The sequence below is a fragment of the Rhinopithecus bieti genome, unplaced genomic scaffold (assembly GCF_001698545.2).
Source record: "Rhinopithecus bieti isolate Rb0 unplaced genomic scaffold, ASM169854v2 scaffold_56975, whole genome shotgun sequence".
NCBI lineage: Eukaryota > Metazoa > Chordata > Mammalia > Primates > Cercopithecidae > Rhinopithecus > Rhinopithecus bieti.
In genome coordinates, this window is record NW_016823127.1 from 108,847 (window position 1) to 126,582 (window position 17,736).

The 17,736-nt window shown below is 50.3% G+C and overlaps 2 protein-coding genes across 7 annotated transcripts in view; both read right to left on the bottom strand.

Annotated features, from left to right (window-relative positions):
• LOC108521469 (DNA dC->dU-editing enzyme APOBEC-3B-like) overlaps positions 1 to 3,692 on the bottom strand; it is a 41,744-nt gene extending 38,052 nt beyond the window's left edge. Inside the window, exons 1-3 of one of the 2 annotated variants that reach the window (XM_017861320.1) lie at positions 3,523 to 3,692; positions 1,708 to 1,864; positions 15 to 149 (exon numbers count right to left, since the gene is read on the bottom strand). In XM_017861320.1, coding sequence (XP_017716809.1) covers positions 15 to 149; positions 1,708 to 1,864; positions 3,523 to 3,539 — 309 coding nt within the window. In that variant the 5' untranslated portion in view covers positions 3,540 to 3,692. The remainder of the gene's footprint in view (positions 1 to 14; positions 150 to 1,707; positions 1,865 to 3,522) is intronic. The other variant, XM_017861322.1, reaches the window with a different exon arrangement.
• Positions 3,693 to 12,981: 9,289 nt separating this feature from the next.
• The window catches only part of APOBEC3A (apolipoprotein B mRNA editing enzyme catalytic subunit 3A), an 11,635-nt gene continuing 6,880 nt past the window's right edge, over positions 12,982 to 17,736 (bottom strand). For 4 of the 5 annotated variants that reach the window (XM_017861263.1, XM_017861264.1, XM_017861266.1 and 1 more), the window contains 4 exons: positions 16,600 to 16,744; positions 14,607 to 14,901; positions 14,075 to 14,190; positions 13,470 to 13,793 (listed from right to left, as the gene is read on the bottom strand). In XM_017861263.1, the coding sequence (XP_017716752.1) occupies positions 13,779 to 13,793; positions 14,075 to 14,190; positions 14,607 to 14,901; positions 16,600 to 16,737 (564 nt within the window). In that variant the 5' untranslated portion in view covers positions 16,738 to 16,744 and the 3' untranslated portion in view covers positions 13,470 to 13,778. Of the gene's footprint in view, positions 13,064 to 13,469; positions 13,794 to 14,074; positions 14,191 to 14,606; positions 14,902 to 16,599; positions 16,745 to 17,736 lie in introns of those variants that run through there. The other variant, XM_017861267.1, reaches the window with a different exon arrangement.

Sequence of the window (17,736 nt, forward strand, 5' to 3'; positions counted from 1 at the left end):
AGGAATTCAGCCACCTTCGCCACACAGTCCGGGCAGGGGGTCCAGGATACAAACCAGGTGATCTGGAAGCGCTTGTAAGCAGGCAGCTGGTTGCCACAGAACCAAGAGAGGAAGTACATTTCTGCGTGGTGCTCAGGCTCAGAATACACCTGGGAGAGGAGCAGGGGACAGGGGATGATCTGAGAGGGGAGTAAGAGGAGTGCAGGGGTGGTGCAGGGGAGGAGGGGCCAGCACAGGAGCCCAGGGGATCTTGCCACTGAAGCTCCTTTCCTCCATTCCCCCCTGTTTGGTTTGAGTGATTGTCTGCTCCAAAGCTCATGTTCAGTGTTAATTGCTGTTGTAACGGCCTTAAGTGGTGGCACCTACAAGCAGTTATGAGGCTGTGGGGACTGCACCTTTGTGGGTGCCACTGCTGTGGTTATTCAAGGGTAACGTCAGCCCCTCTTTCTGTCTCTTGCCTTCTATCTGGAAGGGCAGTATGTCAGACTAAACTCCTGCTTCCTCTTGTCCCGGTGTCATGGAGCAGCAGTGACCCGACATCCCAGTCCACTCTGTCTGGAGCATCCCCTGAGCTTCTGGCAACAACCTTCACCCCACGTGACTGTGCAGCTCACACGCTGAGGCAGGAGAATCGCTTGAACCCGGCAGGTGGAAGTTGAGTGAGCCATTGCACTCCAGCCCCAGACAACAAGAGCGAAACTTGGTCTCAAAAAAAAAAAAAAGAAAAGAAAAGATATCTGGGAAGTGGCCAGGCATGATGATTTATGCTTGTAAACCCAGCACTTTGGGAGGCCAAGGCAGGTGAATCCCCTGAGGTCAGGAATTCCCCAGCCTGGCCAACAAGGTGAAACCCTGTCTCTACTAAAAATAGAAAAAATTGACTGGGCGTGGTGGTGGGCTTCTGTAATCCCAGCTATTCAGGAGGCTGAGGCAGAAGAATCACTTGAATCTAAGAAGTGGAGGTTGTAGTGAGCCGAGATTGTGCAATTGCACTCCAACCTGGGCGCCAGAGCAAGACTCCATCTCAAAAAAAAAAAAAAAAAAGAAAGAAAAAAAGAAATGTGGGAAAAAATACACAATTGAGAGCCCATCCCTGGGCATTTTATTTATTGTTGTGTTTTCTGCATTCCCAGCTGCTTAGGTCCTGCTGTAGCACGGGTTAAAAAGAAAAGACGAACTAGTTTTCCTCCACCTAGCCAGCTCACTCCAAGGACAGTTATAAGATAACACTGCCTGAAAAGTCAAGACCAAAGGAATGGGCTCCAGACGCCACCCTCACACCCCTCCAGAGCAAGGTTGAAGAAAATAAAAAAAAATTTAAAAAAAGACAAATTCCTTTACTGTCTCTCCTTTCCAGAACCATTAATTATAACTATATTTTACAAATGTCTATATTCAGCCAGCTCCTGTTTTTCTTTAGACATAGCTTCTAGGCCACCAGGTATAGAAGGCCACAAGTTACGCCAAGTCATCAGTTATGCTATGCATTATGTGATCTGTCACTGTTGGATTAACTGCCTTTGTTCTGCTTCTATAAGTTTGCCTATAAATACTTCAATCTGTCTTTGTTAAGGGCTCAGCCTTTTTGGATGTGAGTCTACTGAGCCGGCGCACCTAAATAAATCCTCCGGTCTCACCCATATCAGTCTCTCCAGTCCTCTAATTCCTGCAACACTGCCTGTGATTTGATTGAAGTTTGGGTCGTACCTGGCCTCGAAAGACCCCTGTGTCCCAAGGGAGCTTTGAGGGGTCCTTCCTTATTTTCACTTCGTAGCACAGCCAGGTGTAGCTCCGACCGTAGAGGATGGGTTCATTTTCAAAGTTGTAGTAGAATATGTGTTGATACATCCGCTCCATTGGATTTCTGAAGGCACAAGAGAGAAACCGGCCCACGCAGAGAGCCCTCCCTGGAGTCCTTGGGGCTCATGTCCACTGAATACAGCTCCTGGGGTGGCCCTGGGCCTCCCCCACCCCTCCACAGCCCTGAGAATTTCTGTTGCCTTCCCAGGCAGGAAGACTGAGGGGAGAGGAAGAGGAGGGGATGCTGGCAGGGGCGCCAGGGCTGGGGCGATCTCTCCCAGCTCGGGCCCAACTCTGGCCTTTCCAGGGGTACATTCCCCACCCTCCTAGTATTTCCGCCAACCCACTCCCCAACCCATTAGGAAAATGCAAAAGAGAATAAAACTCTTCACCCGTAAAAAAATAGCTTTTAACCTTTCAGCTCAGTTCCTTCCTGATATTTCACTTTGCGTGTTAACATTATTTTAAAGTCATGGTAGAACTGAATTCTGAGGCCCAGGCGACTCTTCTAAGTGCTGCAAGGGGTTTGAGCTCATGTGATGCTTCCCTAGGTCGGCAGGGGCCATTCCCATCTTACAGAGGAGGGACCAGAGGCACAGAGAGGCGAGGTAACCTGCCCAGGCCACAGAGCTGGGGACAGATGGAGGTGGGGCCTCTTTCCAGGCCGCCCTGTCCAGCCTCTGCCTCTGCATCACTGGCCCTGCAGGGGAAAGCTGTTGAGGACTGGGCTCTCTTTTCACTAAATTTTAAAAGAGCATTTCTCCTGATTATTGCATTTTTTCCCTCACATTCCATGTTACTGGTCATGTTCCATTTTTTTCTCACATTCCATGTTACTGGTCATGTTCTTTTTTTTTTTTTTTTTTTATGAGATGAAGTCTCACTCTGCCACCCAGGCTGGAGTGCAGCGACGCGATCTCGGCTCACTGCAACTTCTGCCTCCCAGGTTCAAGTGATTCTCCTGCCTCAACTTCCTGAGTATCTGGGACTACAGATGCGCCACCATGCCTGGCTAATTTTCGTATTTTTTTTTAGTAGAGATGGGGTTTTACCATATTGGCCAGGTTGGCCTCAAACTCCTGATCTCATGATCCACCCACCTTGGCCTACCAAAGTGTTGGGATTACACGTGTTAGCCACCGTGCTGGGCCACTGGTCACGTTCTAGAAGATGAAGAGTGACCTTGGAGTGGAACCTGTCTGGGGACATCTGCTCACCATGGAGTCATCCTTGGATGACATGATTTATCATGTGCTTCAGAGACCATTCCTGCCCCTACACCCTCTCCTAAGACTTTGTATTTAAGCAAAGTAAATCTTACAGAAATTTCATCAAAGTGCTGAGAACAAAATGCCTGATTGCTCCAATCATTCTTTGGTTCAATTCTCCCAGTTCCTGAGCTCAGGAATGGTGGGAAGCACACAGAGGGAGCACCCTCCCAGGGCGGGGAGCACCCACCCGGCCATGACTTTAAGGGAGAATCTCAGCAGGGGGCCTGGGCTGGTGCAGGTGGGGGAGGCGGCACATTCAGAAGCAGCTGTAGGGCGACCACACAGCAGGGCAAAGAGCCTGGCTGGGATTTGGGTGGCAGGGAAGCCAGAGGGGAGGGAGCCCAGGGCTGGGGCAGGGGCAGGGGCAGGGGGAGGCCAGGGTTGAGGCCCAGCAGGACCACCAGGCAGGAAGGGGCAGGAGGGGCCCAGGGGACACAGAGGGCAGCAGTACCTGATCTGTGGATTCATGTTCAGCCTCTTAGATATGCTTGTTCCAGTCCCGCTCTTTTTTTGAAGCGCGGCAGCCTCTTAGATATGCTTGTCCCAGTCCCGCTCTTTTTTTGAAGCGCGGCAGCGTCTTAGATATGCTTGTCCCAGTCCCGCTCTTTTTTTGAAGCCTGGTGGTTTCACTTCCTGCTTACAGAGTCCCTGCAGTTGGGCAGCCCTCCTTAAAGTGACCTCCCAGGGCCTTGTGAGTCATGGCCCCTCCCCATTCCTGCTCAGGCATTGGTGTGGGAGGCCCTGGGGTGCTTTACGTTTCTCTGGCTCTGGCTCTTTCTCTGGTTTTCCCCGGGCCCCTCCCTCTGGCAGAGGAACCTCCAATAAAGACAGGCTGCTCTGTCTTGATCTGTCTTGGGCAGGATCCAAAGGAATTGCAAAGAGAAAGAGAGAGAGAAAGGCATTGCAGCCAGAGCTCGGGAGGCGGGTCCAGACCAGGCTGAGAGAGGGGCAGGTGCCCCCTTGCCTGGTGGATGGGCAGGCTGGAGCCCCCTCTATACTACCCCCTCCCCAGCCCTAATGTGTGCCCAGAGCTTTGAGCAGCACCTCCCTGTTGAGCAAGGGGAGGTTTTGAGACTCCAGTGGGGAAGGAAGTGTGGACTCTGCACAGCACAAGTGAAGGCTTAGGTGTGCCTCGTGTTCCCAGCTGTGCGCTGGGTCCGTCATATGAATTCCCTCTTCCAACCTCCCAGCTTCCAGAAGGTTGGGGGCAGGTCAGCCCCTCAGAGAGACTGTGATGTCTGCGACACCTAGGAGGGGAGGAGGGTGTCTACAAACAAGCTCACTGCCCACAGGGACCTCTCAAGGGGTTCCGTGTGGACCAAGAAGATGGGAAACAATTACACACACTGCTTTCTGATTATTTAAGTCCATCTAAGTGTATTTTGGAGGAAGGAATGTACATTGAAATAATCTTTCTAACTAGATTCCTTTAAGGGGAGTTTGTTCCAGTTGGAGAAGTTGTGCTCTCTGTAGAGGCTCTGAACTCCTCTGGCTGCCACCCGAAGGCAGATAGGGAGGAGGATGCGTGGGTGGGAGGGGGTGCAGCAGCGCCCCTACCTGCATGGAAGCTTGTCCTACCTCTGCACAAAGCGGACTCCTAGTGGTTGTTTTTGGAAGGTGAAGTTTTCTTTTCTTTCTTTTTTTGTAAATCTTCAGCAATATAAATCTTTTCATTTAAAAGTCAGTTTTACTGTCGAAAATGCAAACTTAGGGAGGGCAGAAAGATCACACACAGAGCTGCCACTTCACACCTGGAGGGTTGCTCAGTGGCGGTCCAGAGGCGTTCTTCACTTCCCAGGCGGTGTGGGGGCTGGGCAGAGGCGCTCCTCACTTCCCAGATGGTACGGCGGTGGGCAGAGGCGCTCCTCTGGAAGGTGAAGTTTTCTGTTGCCATCAGAAAGAGATGGACAAAGGATAAGACCATTGGTGGAAAATAAACAGTTCCGTTTATCAGAAACATACTTTGTAGAAGAAAATGTAATAATGACCCTAGACCAGGGTGGCATCCTTAAACCCAGCTGAAAGGCGGCAGTTAAGGCACAGTGGGGAAAGGACATCAGCTTTGCAGCCAGGCAACTCTGAGATCCGCCCCTTCCTTACTGTGTAACCGGTTTACTTGATGTCTCCAGGCCTCTAATTGCAGGCGTGAGCTACTTGCCCAACCCATTTTATTTTTTCAAAAACGTTTTCAGGCCAGGTGTGGTGTTTCCTGCCAGTAATCCCAGCACTGTGGGAGGCCGAGGCAGACGGATGACTTGAGGTCAGGAGTTCGAGAGGCCGAGGCAGACGGATGACTTGAGGTCAGGAGTTTGAGACCAGCCTGGGCAACGTGCTGAAACCCCATCTCTACAAAAACAAAAACAAAACAAATTAGCCAGATGTGGTGGTATACACCTGTAATTCCCGCTACTAGGGAGGTTGAGTGGGGAGGATCACTTGAGCCATGATTGCATCACTGCACACCAGCCTGAGTGACAGAGTGAGACCCTGTCTCAAAAAAAAAAAAAGAAAAAAGAAAAAAGAAAAGAAAACCTTTTCCACCTGTGTAATTTTATTTGAAGAAGGTTATATATGGCTGACTGCTGTGGCTCATACCTGTAATACCAGCACTTTGGGAGGTTGAGGCAGGCAGATCACCTGAGGTCAGGAGATCGAGACCAGCCTGACCAACATGGTGAAAACCTGTCACAACTTAAAAAAAAAACAAAAAACAAAAAACAAAATTAGCCAGGCATGGTGGCACACGCCTGTAGTCCCAACTACCTGGGAGGCTGAGGCAGGAGAATAGCTGGAACCCAGGAAGTGGACGTTGCAGTGAGCCGAGATCTCATTACTGTACTCCAGCCTAGGTGACAGAGCTAGACTCCATCTCAAAAAGTTAAAAAATAGGCCGGGCTCAGTGACTCACATCTATAATCCCAGAACTTTGGAAGGCCGAGGCAGGTGGATCTCCTAAGGTCAGGAGTTCGAGACCTTCCTGACCAACATGGAGAAACTCCGTCTCTACTAAAAAAAGAATGCAAAATTAGCCAGGTGTGGTGGTGCTTGCCTGTAATCCCAGCTACTCGAGAGGCTGAGGCAGGGGATTCACTTGAACCCGGGAGACAGAGGTTGCAGCAAGCCCAGATAGTGCCATTGCACTCAAGCCCGGGCAACAAGAATGAAACACCATCTCAAAATAACATAAAATGAAATAACAAAAATAAATATAAAACAGAAAGTTATATATATAGGATCTTTAGTATATGATTATATGGAATATATATCTAGGATATATATATATATATATATATGGGATCTTTTGCTATGGTTTCTTTTGATATATAGAATCATTAGTATATGATTAGATATGGAATGTATGTATGGAATCATTCGTGATTGACGTTTTACACTCATCATAATATCCTTGAGGTTCATCTGAATTGTTGCTGGTTTCCATAGTTGTTTGTTTTCATTGCAGGGCATGATTCATGGCATGGATGTACCACAGCAGGTTGAACCATTCACCCACTGGACGTTTAGATTGGTTGCTGTTTTTGGCTATTGTGAACACAGCTGCTATAAACACAGGTTTTGTTTTGTTTTAAAATGTGAACATAAGTTTTCATTTCTCTGGAATAAATGCCCAATAGTGCAATTGCTGGACTGTATGTTAAGTACATGTTTAGTTTTATAAGAAACTACTTGGCCAGGTGTGGTGGCTCACACCTGTAATCAGTGCTCCTAAAGCACTTTAGGAGGCTGAGGTGGGCGGATCATGAGTCAAGAGATCGAGACCATCCTGGTCAACATGATGAAACCCTGTCTCTACTAAAAATATAAAAATTAGCTGGGCATGGTGGTGTGCACCTGTAGTCCCAACTACTTAGGAGGCTGAGGCAGGAGAATCACTTGAACCCAGGAGGCAGAGGTTGCAATGAGCTGAGATCATACCACTACACTGCAGCCTAGGTGACAGAGTGAGAAACTATCTGAAAAAAAAAAAAAAAGAGAAAAAGAGAGAAAGAAAGAAAGAAAGAAAGAAAGAAAGAAAGAAAGAAAGAAAGAAAGAAAGAAACTGCTAAACTAAATTGAAGAATAGCTGTACTATTTTATATTCTCACCAGCAATGTATAAATGATCCAGTTTCTCCAGCATTTGGTGCTGCCACTGTGTTTTATTTTAGCCATTGATAAGTCTGTGGTAACATTCTGATAGGTCTGTGATAATATTGTGGTTTTAATGTTCACTTCCCTAATGGCTAATGATGTCATATGTCTTTTTCATGTGCCTGTCATCTACGTATTACTTTGGCAAAATCTTTGCTCCTGGTTTTCTATTTTTCCAATTTTAAAAATATTGTGGCAAATTATACATAACATAAACTCTACCATCTTGACCATTTTTAAGCACAGAGTTAAGCGGTATTAAACACATTAAACATATTTGTAATGTTGTACAACCACCACCACCATCCTTTTCCACGGCTCTTTTCTTTTTTTTTTTCTTTTTCTTCTTCCTTTTTTTTTTTTTTTTTTTGAGACAGAGTCTCACTCTGTTGCCCAGGCTGGAGTGCAGTGGCACGATCACAGCTCACCACAACCTCCGCCTCCCGGGTTCAAGCAATTCTCCTGCCTTAGCCTCCCAAGTAGCTGGGATTAGAGGCGCTCATCACCACACCCAGTCAGTTTTTGTATTTTTAGTTTAGACGGGGTTTCACCGTGTTGACCAGGCTGGTGTGGAACTCCTGACTTCAGATGATCCACCTGCCTCGGCCTCCCAAAGTGCTGGGATTACAGACGTGAGCTGCTGCGCCCAGCCGGCTCTTTTCATCTTGTAAGACTGAAACTCTGTACCCGTTAAACGAAAACTCCTCATTCCCTTCTCCCCATTCCCTCCTTCCCATTCTCTCCTCTGCCAGCCACTGGCAACCACCATGCTACTTTCTGTCTTTAACATTTCGAATATTCTCTTTTTTTTGTTTTTTGTTTGTTTGTTTGCTTGTTTGTTTTGAGATGGAACCTCGCTCTGTCACCCAGGCTGAAGTGCAGTGGCACAATCTCGGCTCACTGCAACCTCTGCCTCCCGGGTTCAAGCTATTCTTCATGCCTTAGCCTCCCAAGTAGCTGGGATTACAGGCATATCCCAACATGCCTGGCTAATTTTTGTATTTTCAGTAGAGACATGGTTTCGGCATGTTGGTCAGGCTGATCTTGAAATCCTGACCCTGACGGGTGAGGTGGCTCCCGCCTGTAATCTCAGCACTTTGGAAGGCCGAGGCGGATGGATCACGAGGTCAGGAGTTCGAGACCAGCCTGGCCAACATGGTGAAACTTTGTCTCTATTAAAAATACAAAAATTGGCCAGGGATGGTGGCTCACCCCTGTAATCCCAGCACTTTGGGAGGCCGAGGTGGGAGAATCACGAGGTCAGGAGATTGAGACCATCCTGGCCAACATGGTGATACCCCATCTCTACTAAAAACACACCCAAAACATGGCCGGAGGCAGTGGCATGCGCTTGTAATCTCAGCTACTCAGGAGGCTGAGGCAGAAGAATCACTGGAACCCAGGAGGCGGAGGTTGCAATAAGCCGAGATCATGCCGCTGCACTCCAGCTTGGGCAATAGAGCAAGACTGTCAAAAAAAAAAAAAAAAAAAAAATTAGCTGGGCATGGTAGCGGACCCCTATAATTCCAGCCACTCAGGAGACTGAGGTAGGATAATTGCTTCAGCTGGGGAGGCAGAGGCTGCAGTGAACCAAGATGACACCACTCCTGCCTGGATGACACAGCCTGTCAAAAAACAAACAAAAAAAAACTCCTGACCTCAGGTGATCCGCTCACCTGGGCCTCCAAAGTGCTGGGATTACAGGCATGAGCCACTGCACTGGGCTGGCCATTCTGAATATTCTAAGTGCATCATATAAGTGGAATCATTCAGTGTTTCTCTTTATGTGACTGGCTTATTTTACTCAGCATAATACCCTCAAGGTTAATCCATGTTGTAGCATGGGTCAGAACTTCCTTCCTTTTCTAGGCTGAATAACACTCCATTGTATGTGTAGACCACATTTTGCCTGTCCATTCACGTATTGATGAAAACCTGGGTTGCTTCCATGGGTGTACAAATATCTCTTTGAGACTCTGCTTTCAATGTTTTTGAGTGTACACCCGGCAGTGGAATTGCTGGATCATCTGGCCATTCTATTTTTAATTTTTTGAGGAACCGCCATGCTGTTTTCCACAGTGGCTGTCTGCTGTTACTGGGTGAAGTGTTCTGTATATGTCTGTTAGATGTAGTTGGCTTATTGTGTTGAGTTCTCTATTTCCTTCCTTTTTTTCTATCTGGTTGTTCTGTCCGTTATTGAGCATTGAGCACTGAAGTCTCCAATTATTGTAGAACTTTAATTCTCCCTCAGTTCTGTTAATTTTTCCCTCATATATTTTGATGATCTGTTATTAAGTGTGTAATTTTTTTTTTCTTTTTTTGATACAGAGTCTTTCTCTGTCGGCCAGGCTGGAGTGCAATGGCGAGATCTTGGCTCACTGCAACCTCCGCCTCCTGGGTTCAAGCAATTCTCCCGCCTCAGCCTTCCAAGTAGTGGGGATTACAGGCATGGGCCACCACGCCCAGCTAATTTTGTATTTTAGTAGAGACAGGGTTTCACCATGTTGGACAGGCTAGTCTCGAACTCTTGACCTCCGGTGATCAGCTCACCTTGGCCTCCCAAAGTTCTGGGATTACAGGCATGAGTCAATACCCTGGCCTTGGTGTGTAAATTTTTATAACTGTTATACTTCTTGATGCCTTAAAACTTTTATTAATATATAATGTCCAGCTGGGCACGGTGGCTCACACCTCTAATCCCAGCACTTTGGGAGGCCAAGGTGGGAGAATCACTTGAGGTTGGGAGTTTGAGACCAGCCTGGCCAATATAGTGAAGCCTCATATCTACTAAAAATACAAAAAATTAGCTGGGTGTGGTGGTGCATGCCTGTAATCTCAGCTATTTGGGAGACAGAGGCAGGAGAATCGCTTGAACCTGGGAGGCGGAGGTTGTGGTGAGCCAAGATCACGGCATTGCACTGTCACCTGGGCAATAAGAGAGAAATTCCGACAAAAAAAAAAAAAAGTCTTTCTTCATGTCTTATAACCTTTCATCATTTAAACTCTAAATTTTTTTAAGAGATGGGGTCTCACTATGTTGTCCAGGCTGGTCTTGAACTCCTGGGCTAAAGCAATCCTCCCACCTCAGCCTCCTGAGTAGCTGAGATTACAGGCATGAGCCACTACATCTGGTTAAAATCTGTTTTATCTGATATTAGCATAGCCACTGCTGCTCTCTTTTGGTTACTATTTGCATTACGTTTTATTTTTATTCATTTGGGTGAGCCTGCCTTTAGTATCTGCCACACTCTCCAAAGTGATATTCCCAGTTGATATTCCCACTAGTGTTTACCCATGTATTAATAAGGCTATTCAATTTTGCTTATTTTATTGCTTATTTCATTTTTTCTATAAATTGCCTGTGCATATCCTTTGCCCATTTTTCTGTTGGCAGAAGCCTCTAACCCAATGCTGGATTGGGGTTTCGGGAGCCAGCCTTTTTTCTTGACTTTGATTTCACCATCTAGCAGATATTTGTAGTAGACAAACCTTTTATCTAGAAACCTTTTATGAGATTAAGAAAGCTCGCTAAGAGTTTTGTTGCACTGGGAATGCTTTCTTTGGCATGGCAGCACACTTCAAGCTCTTAAGATAGCTTCTAAGCTGTCTTTACATCTTCTAAGATGCTGTTTTGTTTTGTTTTGTTTTGTTTTGTTTTGTTTTGTTTTTTGAGACGGAGTCTTGCTCTGTTGCCCAGGCTGGAGTGCAATGGTGTGATCTCGGCTCATTGCAACCCTCACCTCCTCCATAGGAATGATTTTACTCCAGCGTCTGGACCCAGGATGTTCCATAAGTGCCACAACCTGAAACAGCAGGGAGGGCTCCTCTGGGACTGCTGTGCCCCCCACCAGTGCCACTACCCTGCACACCCACATTCCTCTGTGCACTGGAGCCTGACTCTTTCAGAGCAGCAAAAACCCAGTGGGAACTGGCCCCTTCCTGGTCCTCTTGAGGTCAGGTCAGGAAAAAGTGTGTAAGGCATCCATAGAACCTGGGGGTGACTCTGGGCTCATAGCAACGCTGCAGTCCTCAGGGTGACTGGGATAAGAGTGTGCACCGTCCCCGTTCAGCTGGAGGGAAGGAAAGAGATTGTGCCCTTTTCTGGGGACTGAAAGCCCCTCCCCCTATCAGCCTCTGCAGCACTGAGGGAAAATGAAAGACCCCGCATCCCGCTGGAGTTTCCACCAGAGCCCAGGAAAGGTCCCTGGGACAGGAAGGAACTGGTTCCGCATGTGGGCAGCAGGGATGGGAGTAGGGAGAACGGCCTCCTTCACAGATACAGGCTTTGCCTGAGATTCACCCTGGTCCCCTGTAAGTGGAGACAAGGCAGGTACCCAGCAGGGGTCCAGAATATTGAGGGACAGAGCAGGGCAGAGGGACCCTGGGCAGGTGCTGGGCTGTGCAGCCCGGGTCACCCTGGGACCGGAATGGAGGTCCCGCTTGGGTCTGGAGTCCATGCTGCTGTGTACGAGGTCCTGGCTCGGCCACCACTGTGGGGCCCCGTCTCCCTACACCCCAGAGGGACCACAGGCTCTCCGTTCCCAGCCTAGGTCCCAGCAGTGTCATGGGGTTGTGTCCAGTCACCTCACCAGGACTCACAGGGCTCCCAGGTCATGGGCAAAGCTGTGAGTTGAGGCCCTGGGAGACAGGGGGTCTGGGCCCTTGGAAGGTGGGGTTCGGGGGCCGGGGTCGGGTCTCCTGGGACCTGCCCTGTGACATGACTAACTGTGGGGTTCTTTCACCAGCTGAGCCCCTCTGGCCTCCCCTACACTGGCCCCTTTCCCAGAATGACTGCACGTTTTTCATCACTTGCTTCCAACAAGTGGAGTTCGGGCTGTTGTCAAACCCAGAGACACAAGCAAAGGGCAGCTTGGACAACCCGGTCCCTCCCGCGCCCGCCCCTGCGTCCTTGGCTCAGGGTGGGGCTGGGGTGTGCCCTGGAGTGCTCTGGGGCACCTGGAGGATGTTTCTTTTTGTCAAGTCTCTGTCACTGTGTGTGGGTGCGTGTGTTGTGTGTGCATGTGTTGTGTGTGTTGTGTGTATGTGTGTCTTGTGTGTGTTTGTGTTGTGTGTGTGTCTTGTGTGTGTTTGTGTGTTGTGTGTATGTATGTGTTGTGTGTGTTGTGTGTGTCTTGTGCATGTTTGTGTGTTGTGTGCATGTTTGTGTGTTGTGTGTGTGTTGTGTGTTACGTGTGTTGTGTGTGTGTTGTGTGTGTGTTTTGTGTGTGTGTGTTTCTGTGTTGTGTTTGTGTGTTTGTGTGTTGTGTGTGTCTAGGCCAGGGAAGCAGTGAGTCGTTTCTGCCCGGGAGCAGCTGCGTGTGAGGCCAGTTCTTGGTCTTTTATGTGGCTTCTGAGGACTTTCCAGAAATCGTGAGGTGGGAGCCGCCTGCTGTAATCAGGCACATAAGTCACACATCCCAGAGTTGGGAACCAGTGCAGAAGGCCCAGGACAGACCCCAAACTGAAGCCACAGCCCTGACACCTGACACCCTAGCCCTGGGCTCCGTCTCTGCCTCTGGAGCCTCCTGTCCCCAGGGCTCAGCTCCCCTCCCCTCTGTGGCTGGGCTCTGCCTCCTGGGCTGCTCCTCTCCCCAGCCCTCTCTCTGGGCCCAGCCTGGACACCTGCCCCCTTCCTGGGCTGCTTCCGCTGACTGGCCCTGTCCTGGGTCTCAGCCATGGCCTCCCCTGGGCTCCCTCTCTAGGGGGTTGGAATCAGGAAGGGATGGACACAGGGCTGCTCCGGAGGGCCCCTACCTGCACCTGTGTGGTTCCTTTCCAACAGGGAGACTGGCTGCTGGCTGTCCTCTTACTGCGGCCTGTCCCTTCCAATCAGCTCCCGGGGCTCTGTGAGTGAGGGTGGGGTCTGCATTTAGGTTCCTCTCCTGTGAGGTTTAGCTGAGTTTTCTGGCTCCAGAGGGATGTCGTGTGACCTTTGGCCCGCTAAGGTCCACTACACAAGGAAAGACATCTACACATTTGCTAACTTTTGTTGTTGTTGTTGTTGTTGTTGTGGTTGTTGTTGTTTTTTGAGACACAGTCTTGCTCTGTTGCCCAGGCTGGTGTGCAGTGGCGTGATCTCAGCTCACTACAAGCTCCGCCTCCCGGGTTCACACCATCCTCCTGCCTCAGCCTCCTGAGTAGCTGGGACTACAGGCGCCTGCCACCACGCCCGGCTAATTTTTTGTATTTGTTAGTGTTTATGTAAACACTTTCAATTCATGATACAATTGCTGAGCCAAAGCGATAATGGAAGATTCTTAATGTTTTATTAGTTTAGATATGAAGCCAATTAATCATTTCATTAATAAATTGAAAACTATTCTGAGAATATTAAGCATAATCTTATTATTGTATACTTGGAACATAAGACAAATTTTCAATTAAAATTAATTCACTCTGATTTTTAAAAAATCTATTTGTCAGGAGCGCCTTGCTTTGCTGGTGTCTGTGAGCGGCTGGAGATGGTGGTGAACAGCCTGTTTGCATTTCTTGGAAGAGGATCTTCTATTCTACGGCTCAACCCAGGTCTCTGCCTTCCTTAGAGACTGAGGCCCATCCTTCAGGTTCCCTGATTCTGGAAGAGCAGTGGGGTTGAATGGAGCAGGAGGTGAGATAGTGGAAAGAGGGCACAGGGAGGAGGCCTGGGGACAGTGACAATGACAGGAGAGGAGGGAGGGATGTAGGAGGTGGGAGAGAGAGGGAGGCTGCGAGAAGGAAAGGGAGGGATGAAGCTGGGCGCCCTGGGGGGAGCAGGGAACCCAGAGGAGGCTCTGAGCAGAGGGGAAGGCAAGGCCCAGGGGAGAGGGGAAGAGGGGGAGGCCGAAGGGGCACCAGGCAGGGGGAGGAAGCCGTCACCTGGAGAATGGCCCGAAGCCTCCCACTCAGGGCTTGGCTGTGCTCATCTAGTCCATCCCAGGGCTGGAAGGGACGTCCCTGGCGGTCCACAAAGGTGTCCCAGCAGTGCTTAAATTCTGAAAAGGGACAGGGGAGATAAGTCATGCTCTGGCTGTGGGGACCAGTCGGCACCAAGAGCCCGTGACTCTCAGGACAGACTTCCCACATCCTGGTTTCAGTCCCTCCTTTCCCTCTCCCTCCCCGAGGGACTGAGCTCCTTCATCAGGCACTTCCTTCCCACTGGAATCTGGGCCAGCCCAGTTCTCATTCTTTCGGGAAACCCCAAGTTCTGCTTCCACTTCCAGCCACCCTCCCTTCCCTCCCTGGGGCCACACCTCCTGGCCTGGCCTCTCTCTTCCCATAGACCCCAGAGTCGGGTCCCAGAGTGCAGCCATCATCTCTGCAGGCAGCAGACCAAGGCCTTTCTCCTTTTCTTCCCAGAGACCTCTCCTGCCCCCACCCACCCCACCCCACCCAAACCTTCCACTCTTACCCTCGTAGGTCATGATGAAGACTTGGGCCCCAGCATCCCGCAGCGTTCGCAGTGCCTCCTGATACAAGGGGTCGTAATCATAGATGCGGGCAGCGAAGATGCGCAGTCTCACGTGTGTGTTCTCCTGAAGGAACGCACGCACTTGCTCGGCACAGCCCCAGCTGAAGCAGGGGCTCCAGGAGATGAACCAAGTGACCCTGTGCATCTGGGCCGGGTCCAACTGCCAAGAAGGAACCTGGCCCAGGAAGCACAGCTCTGCGTGGCAGCCGTCAACGCCATGGAGAAGATTCTTAGGCTAGAAAAGGAAACAGAGTGTGAGGTGATGTGTGGTGAACAGGGAGGGAGGACCTGGACCAGGTGGGGCTGGGGAGGCGGGGGCCTCCAGCACAAAATTACAGGGGTCGCCCAAACCCCAGTTATTAGGATGCATGATTTTCTCTGCAGTATTAAAAATATCAAATGTTATGCAGAAATCCCAAGATAAGCAAAATATTGTCCATTAAATGCAAACAGATCAGGAGCAATGAGGTTTGATTTTGCCCAGCTCCGATATACATGGGACGGCACTCTCCTGTCAGTCTTTATTAAAATCTTCGGTTTTATTTGTCATGATCCATTTGTATTAAATTTGCCTTTTAAAATATTGCATTAATTATTAAATTAAAATGTGTTTTATCTAATTACTGAGCATTTGGAGCCCCCTTCAATTTTGTACCCAAGGTCAGAGCCTTCAGGACCCTCACCCCAGGCCCAGCCCTGCAGGGAGAGGCTACAGAGATGGGACGGGGAGGAGGAGCCGGCGCAGCCCCGGGGTCATTGGCCTGATGCCCATGAGTGAGTGTGGTTCTTTCAAGGGGCGATTGACCTGCTCTACTCATCAACTCTCCTACTGCCATCCCATCTCGGGCCCATTATTCTAGAAGCTTCTATTCTGTGCCACAACCTGTGCTGAGCCCAAATGTGATATAGACTTAGGCCAAAAGGCCTTCCACCAAAAGTAGTGGGGAAGGGAAGACCAGCAGGACTCACTCCAACATGGGAAGGTCCCTGGGACATGGGATAATTGTCATTATCATGACTTATAGAAATATGGTATTTACTCCAAACTTCAGAGAAAAGGGTTTTCCACTAAGACTAGGAACTGGTCAAGCTGGGGACAGCAGGGCAGCAAGGACTGTGATTGTGATGGGGACAAGAACAGGGAAGGACTCCATTCAGAGGGGATGCATGGTGGAGTGGATGACACGGTTTGTGCTGAGAAGGAGCTGTGGGTCATTCCTGGGGGAGTCCCACTGCTTAGGCAGTGATGGAGACTGGCACCCTTCAAAGGATGTTCTAAGCAGTGTGTGTGGGTCCAGCAAGGCCCACATTGAGCTCACAGAGCCCAGAGAAGCCCCCAGTTTCCAGCACCAGAGCCAAGCAGAAACTGGCCTCTCCAGACAGAGGCTGTGCTGGGTAGGGTCCAGGGAAGAAAGTCCCGCAGGCTCAGGGCCCCTCTGCCTGGCCTGGCCCAGCTCCTCCCCAAATGCTGGACATCCCTGCATCCTGACATGAGGCCTCTTCTGGCCTTGCTGTGGACTCCACCCTGGGCAAGACAGAACCCCTGATCAGCCTTTCCTGCCTCAGTCTCTCTCCCTGCAGGATGAGGCCAAAGAGCAGGCACAGGGGCATCCTGGCCTTGTGAGTCAGGTAGGCCCTGAGTCCTCAAATCCCACAGTTCCGAATCGCTCCTGGTGGGAGCTGCGTCTGTGAGGGGATCCTGGGAGGCTCCTCAGGAAGCACTTTGCCGTCAGGCAGACTCCACCCCACCTGGCCATGGAGAGTCACTGAAGCCAAAGTCTCCCCCAACCCCAGGGCCAAGCAGCAGCAGCTGCAGGAAGCACAGGTGACAGACACTCTGCGGGACACCACAGGTACCACCCAGAACCTTCTGCCTATGCGTGTCCATGGATTGGGTGGGCCCAGCCTGGATGCAGGTGGCTGGGTTGGTCACCTTGTTGCGTAGAAAGCCCCTGTGCTCGTCCATCGGGACCCAGGTGCCATTGTCCAGGCGCTCCACCTCGTAGCACAAGTAGGTCTGGTGGCGTCCAATGCCATTGTTAAAGTTGGAAGTGAATGTGCATGGATCCATCAAGTGTCTGTGGACAGCAGGGGGAAAGCCCAGAGGAGGAAGAGCCCTCCTGGACTGCTCTGCCTCCTCCTCCCTCCCCAGATTTCTTCCTTTGCACCCCACCCTCCTTCCCCCTGCTCCCCACATCCCTTAGCACCGCCTCCAAACCTCCCCCTCTGACCCCTTCTGGGGCTCACGGGGAGATCACTGCAGCCCTGCGGCCTGTGTAAGCCTTGTCAGGGTCTCCCCAGGGTCAGCTCAGTGTGCTTAGTCCCTCTCCCTGGGGTAGAGCTGGGTCTCCTTCCCTGGCCTCACCATGCACCCCTGTCCTGGCTCAGCTCTCTCTCAATCCCTGCTGGAGATGGACCCGCTGGAGCTTCCTCCTGCCTGCAGGGTTAACTCCTACCACATCCAGCATCAGGACAGTGACACTCCTGAGGGGGATTACTGGGGAGAGGAACCTGTCGGGACTTCTTTTCGGATAATTCATAGGATTTTCCACATCCCTTAGGGTGCCCTGAGGTCTCCCAAATGTGCTTCTCAGGCAGTTGAGATGGGGCAGTTCAGGACTCTTGGGCTGGAAACACCAGCCCCACCTTGAAGGCCTCTCCCAGCCCCTCACTATGCATCCTGACATAACCAGAATTAGAAAAATCTCTGTTGAGGCAGCAGCAAAAGAAAGAAAGAAAGAAAGAGAGAGAGAGAGAGAGGAAGGAAGGAAAGAAAGAAAGAGGTCGGGTGCAGTGGCTCAAGCCTGTAATCCCAGCACTTTGGGAGGCTGAGGCGGGTGGATCACGAGGTCAGGAGATCGAGACCATCCTGGCAAACACGGTGAAACCCTGTCTCTATTAAAAATACACAAAATTAGCAGAGCGTGGTGGCGGGTGCCTGTAGTCTCAGCTACTCAGGAGGCTGAGGCAGGAGAATGGTGTGAACCCGGGAGGCGGAGCTTGCAGTGAGCCGAGATGGTGCCACTGCACTCTAGCCTGGGCGACAGAGTGAGACTCCATCTCAAAAAAA